This window comes from Lottia gigantea, assembly GCF_000327385.1.
Source record: "Lottia gigantea unplaced genomic scaffold LOTGIsca_2639, whole genome shotgun sequence".
NCBI classification, from domain to species: domain Eukaryota; kingdom Metazoa; phylum Mollusca; class Gastropoda; family Lottiidae; genus Lottia; species Lottia gigantea.
The window spans coordinates 1-1,342 of NW_008708816.1; the positions used below are offsets into that span (position 1 = coordinate 1).

The following is a 1,342-nucleotide window of genomic DNA, read 5'->3' on the forward strand; positions in this document are numbered from 1 at the left end:
CAGAATTTTTTGTTCAGCCAGCAACTGAGTTAGCCCACTATGGGTGTTATTCACTTAATACAAACAAAATCCAACAAAGTACAACTGAACTGAATATTTTTTCAAATGAGCATTGTTTGAGGAATATTCAAAAAGACACACTATACACTATGGATCACTGGTAAAGAATCAATCCGGAAGCCTTTTTTTTTTATTATTGAATGGCTCTTTTGGCTCATGAGAATATTTGCAAATAATAACTTACTGTTAATTGTTGTTTATCTACTCTCTCTTCTTGTAAAGCAGTTAATAAAAATGTTTGTTCATGTTTGATAGCATCTACTCTTTGTTTAGCTTCATGTACTTCTTCTTTCTTCTTATCATTTAATGATTTCTCTTTCTCTACCTATTTCAATACAGAATGAATGAATGAATGAAAGAATAAGTGAGTGAATGAATGAATGAATAAGTGAATGAATGAATGAACGAATAAGTGAAAGAAAGAATGAATGAATAAGTGAAAGAATGAATGAGTGATTGAATGATTGAATGAATAAGTGAAAGAATGAATGAATAAGTGAAAGAATGAATGAATGAAAGAATGGATGAATAAGTGAAAGAATGAATAAGTGAATAAGGGAGTGAACTGAAAGGAAAGGAAGTGTAACGTCCTACTTTTCTGTACCTCTCTGGAATTATGAGGATGGGCAATGCCACGCAGTATGCAATAAGGAGAAATTTTGCCAGGAAAGTGGTATCGATCTACCCATTTTTGATTTTCAACAGCTTGATTAAAACTTACGGAATGTTTCTCTTGAGTAAGTTGATTCTCTAATAATGATTTTATATTAGTTACATTACGTAGTTCAGTATTCAGTTCCTCTATTCTACATTTATGATGGTTGAGTTCAGTTTCTAATTGTTTATTAGATATCTCTAGATGTTTTATCTCTGTTTTATACGAAGCTATATCTCCATCTTTAACTATCAATTCAGATTGTATAGCTTGTTGTCCCATCTCACTCTGATCTACCTATAAGGCAAAACCACACATTATTTTTCTTTCCTTCTTAAATTAGAGGATCTAAAACTTGTTGATCACCTTTGTAAGCTTATATTTATTCCAAGCAAACTCCAGCAGGAGCACAAAGCAAACAAGAATATTCATCTATTCATGACAAGAGCTCATCTTAAGATATTCACATAAGTTTTTGATTCGTAATATATGAAATTTAATTGATAAGAGCTTATCTTAAAGATATTCACATGAGTTTGTGACTTTTAAGATATGAAATTTAAGTGACAAGAGCTTATCTTAAAATATTCACACAAGTTTGTGACTCGTAATATATGAAATTTTATT

At 30.6% G+C, this 1,342-nt stretch overlaps 1 protein-coding gene across 1 annotated transcript in view; it reads right to left on the reverse strand.

Moving 5' to 3' along the window:
• Positions 1–244: 244 nt before the first annotated feature.
• Positions 245–1,342, reverse strand: part of LOTGIDRAFT_176692 (hypothetical protein) — a gene marked incomplete at both ends in the record, with an annotated part of 9,914 nt that continues 8,816 nt past the window's right edge. Inside the window, 2 exons of the mRNA XM_009056143.1 lie at positions 245–385; positions 782–1,012. Coding sequence (XP_009054391.1) covers positions 245–385; positions 782–1,012 — 372 coding nt within the window. The remainder of the gene's footprint in view (positions 386–781; positions 1,013–1,342) is intronic.